General features: G+C 49.2%; 1 protein-coding gene across 2 annotated transcripts in view; it reads right to left on the bottom strand.

The window, feature by feature from the left end:
* Window positions 1-1,650, bottom strand: part of Rad23a (RAD23 homolog A, nucleotide excision repair protein) — a 6,181-nt gene extending 4,531 nt beyond the window's left edge. Inside the window, exon 1 of one of the 2 annotated variants that reach the window (XM_010613383.2) lies at window positions 1,444-1,650. In XM_010613383.2, the coding sequence (XP_010611685.1) occupies window positions 1,444-1,515 (72 nt within the window). In that variant the 5' untranslated portion in view covers window positions 1,516-1,650. The remainder of the gene's footprint in view (window positions 1-1,443) is intronic. The other variant, XM_010613382.3, reaches the window with a different exon arrangement.
* Window positions 1,651-3,833: the final 2,183 nt, after the last annotated feature.

Below are 3,833 nucleotides of genomic sequence, written 5' to 3' on the forward strand. Positions count from 1 at the left end.
AAAAAAAAAAAAAAAAAAAAAAAAAAAAGTCTATCATCCCTTCTGGTTTAGGAGGGGAGTTTGTAATCCTGATGGCAGAGAAGCTCAGCTTCAGAGTCAAACATATTAACTATGAATTAATTTGACAACTGGCTAGTCAGTGGTATTCACTGAACACCTACTAGGTCTCAGGTGCTAGAGTAGGCACTAAAACCATTTTATACAGAGGACCCAGCACGGAACAAAACAAGCTCCTGCTCACTTGGAAAAAGTGCTAATTTGCAAAGAATAACAATTATATTTCAGAATGGCCTAAAATATATTGAGATAAAATAACCCCTCCCAAAAGAAACCCCAAAACCGAATAAGCCAGGCATGGTGATGCACACAATAGCACTTGGGAGGCTGAGGCAGGAATATCTGCAAATTCAAGGCCAGCCTGAATTACGTAGGGAGACCCTGTCTGGAACAAACAAACAAACAAACAAAAAGGTTAAAGGGACAGATAGGAGAGACTCCCATTTATGATGCTAACCTGGGACAGTAAGAGTGATCAATAGATACTGCTAATGCTATTTATTATAAATGTAATGCTAATTATGTTACTGTACTTTTTTTTTTTAATCGAAGAATTGGGGATCGAACGTCAGGTCATTCTACCAGAGTTATACCCCCATCCCTTTTTATTTTGAGACAGGGTTTTGGCAAATTGACCCCGCTGGCCTCAAACTTGTGACCCCCCGCCCCACCTCAGCCTCTTCAGGCGCTAAGATGAATGTGTGCACCATCATACCCAGCTGTATCACACTTAAGTCTCATAACATCTGAACTTGCCTTATATTTGAGAAACTAGACACAGAGAGATTAAGCAACTTGCCGGAAATCAAACAGACTGATCAAAAAAATGTGTTGTTGCTTTTTTTTCTACAGAAACTGGGCACGGGCTGGGAGCATGGTCAGGGTGCAGCGCGGGCTTGTCCAGAGCATGTATGTCTCTTGGGGGCAGTGGCACAAAAGTGCCGGGCGCACACTCAAATTGCTCAAACAAAAATCAATCGCCGACAGACAAGAGCCACTGAAACTATGATCACAGGCCATTTATTATCAGAATCGTCGTCGTAAAAATCGGGATCCTGAGTCAGCAATGCCAGACCAGGGACGCCTACACAGCACAAGGGGGAGCGCAGACCCCGGCACCGCGCCCCGAGAGTCACCGACATCCGTGCCGGCCCGCTGGGCGCCCCGGCCAGGGCTTGCCGAGATGGCCCAGGAACGGCGTTGTAGCCGCCGGGGGTCCGGCCAGGGCTCACGTGGGTGTCCGAGAGCCTGGCAGGTGAGGGAGTGAGCAGGACCCAACCCACAACGTCCTCCGCTTTGCTACCGCCAGGATCTCGGCCTCCCAGCCCCCACCCCCATCACCCGTTACTCGTCGCTCCCGCCCCCGGGCTCCGGCCCAGCCCGCACCGTCTCGTCAGGCTCCATACGGATCTTGAAGGTCTGTTGCTGCAGCGTTTTAAGCGTGATGGTGACGGCCATGGCGGGGCCCGAGCAACGCGGCTGCCCCTGGATCTTCACACAACATGCAACTCACGCCGCCGCCATCTTAGCGCCCAGCCGCGCCGCCCGCCAAGCGCTTCCGGGTCAAACTGCGCGTGTGCTGACCGTCAGTGCGCGTGATCTGCGTATGACACCACCTCCCCGCCCGCTTGGGCATGCGTACGATCGCTCACTTGGGGCATGCGCAGATTGACCTGTGCTGCTGGAGAAGCGGCTGCCCATCCTCCGCCTACACTCCTCACGTAGTTTCCAGTGATGCCATAGCCTTTAGCGGTGACGTCATGTGGCTGCAAAATGGCTTCTGTCCCCATTGTCACCCTCGTTTCATTAACATTGAACGAAGTTTTTTATTTACTTCTAATAGATATTTGTGCTTCAAAAATCTTTATTCATGCTTTTTGTTCCAAATGAATTTTTTTCTGGTTTAACCACCTCAGCAGAAACCCTGAAAATTACTCGACTAGAATAAAGCTGGGCGTGGTGCTGCACACCTGTAGTCCCAGGACTCATGACAGCTGGAGGATCATCCAGTTCAAGGCCACTCCAAGCTGGATAGGGAGACCCTGTCTCCAAAACACACACAGGAAATACTATATAAATCACCAACAGTAGAAAAATTTTTTAAGAATTTGCAAGCCAAGGGCCGGGGATTCAGCAAGTGCAAGGTCCTGAGGTCGATCCCTGGTACAAAACAACAAAAAAACCAAACAAAAAAATTGTGAGCTGAGCCACAGGCCATTTCACAGCTTGATTCATTCAGCATAGAGAACAATCTGGGTTTTTGGTATAAACTTAAGGTTCCTTTTCCTAAACTGGCACTTCGGACGCTCCTCCCACCAGTTTATCCCACTGTCTTAACCCAGAGGTATGGAATAAGGAAGATGTGAGCTCTCAAGTCCAACCTATGAGTAGATACTCTGAATAAACTTCCTGAGTCTACCAAACCAGGGTTCCTAGAGAGGCCAGGACAAGTACAGAACCGTGACTAGAAGCTTGGAGGCCAGTCCAAGGACAGGATTGGAGGAGGTGCCAGATGGGTTGAGTGGGGAGCCAAAGGCAGCTGGATTGGACTCCCTTTTACCACAGAATATGGGAAGCAAGGTGACTAGAGACCAGCCACCAGTGCCTCCAGCCCTGCCCCTCTCCACATTCCTTCCCAGGCACTGATCCAAGTCAGACTCCTCACCCATTGCTCCTCTCCAATGCCTGCTTTTCTGAGCCTAGGCACCTCAAGCAAAGATGCCCAGGCTCCCTTTTCATCCCTGCAATGTAGTGTGCCTATTAGTTCACTCATCTCCCCCTTAGGTACACCTTTTTTTTTTTTCTTGCAGAGCTGGAGATAAAACCAAGGGAACTTGCATACCCCAGGCAAGTGCTCTACTCTACCTCTTAGCCACACACCCCATCCCTTAGTCTTCCAAATCTCAATTTAGCCTGAAGACTGAGTCCTGGGCAAGGTACACACCGTGCTGAGCTGTTCCTTGATTATCAGAGTAAGAACAGTGTCACCACCACTGGCTGGTATAAATGTTAAATGGCTCAACTACTCTATGTAGACTGGCTCCTTAACAAACCAGGACTCCTGGCTGTGGAGAACATGCAGTGTTAAGTCACAGGGATCAGCAAGCTCATGCCTAGACTGTGAGTGGGGGAACTTACAAGTTATTCTACTGGTTTGGGGGCCACAGGGCATACAGTACCCCTGCTCTAAAGGAGTACTGGGTCTTTCAGTAGCTGTGAAGACTTCCTCCAGACCCACCCATCAGGCCACCTTTTTTTTTTTTTTTTGGTATCGGGGATTGAACTCAGGTCCTTGCACATGCAAGGCAGGCCACTGAACCACTGAGCTAAATCCCCAGCCCTACCTCTGGTTTCTTGATGTCTGTCCTTCCCCCAGAAGGAAACACAGGGGAGAAGACACAAAACTTAATTTAATAGAAATTTTGTTTGTAGTTCTTACATTCTCAGTGTGAGCCAAGCTGGAATCCACTGCCCCACCCAGAAATGGCCCAGTTGAGAGGCAGGGGAGAAAAGTAGTTGGGGAGTACCCCATTTTTCCTCAGTGCTGGGGGACTGAAGGCCACCCCTTCTGTTGCCAGCCCCTCCCGGCTCCAGGAAGGAAAGCAGATGGAACCTCAAACCTAGGGCTTCTCCTCCATACCCTTACCCTCAGGGTAGCTAAGGGGTCCCCAAAAGGGGAAGAGATTGGTCAAGAAAGACAAGAGCCAGGAGGACTCTGAGGGCTGAAAGAGAATCAGACAGAACACTTGTTTAAAAAAAAAAAAAAAAAAAAAAAA

This window comes from Fukomys damarensis, unplaced genomic scaffold (assembly GCF_012274545.1).
Source record: "Fukomys damarensis isolate Sample0158 unplaced genomic scaffold, DMR_v1.0_HiC HiC_scaffold_30, whole genome shotgun sequence".
NCBI classification, from domain to species: domain Eukaryota; kingdom Metazoa; phylum Chordata; class Mammalia; order Rodentia; family Bathyergidae; genus Fukomys; species Fukomys damarensis.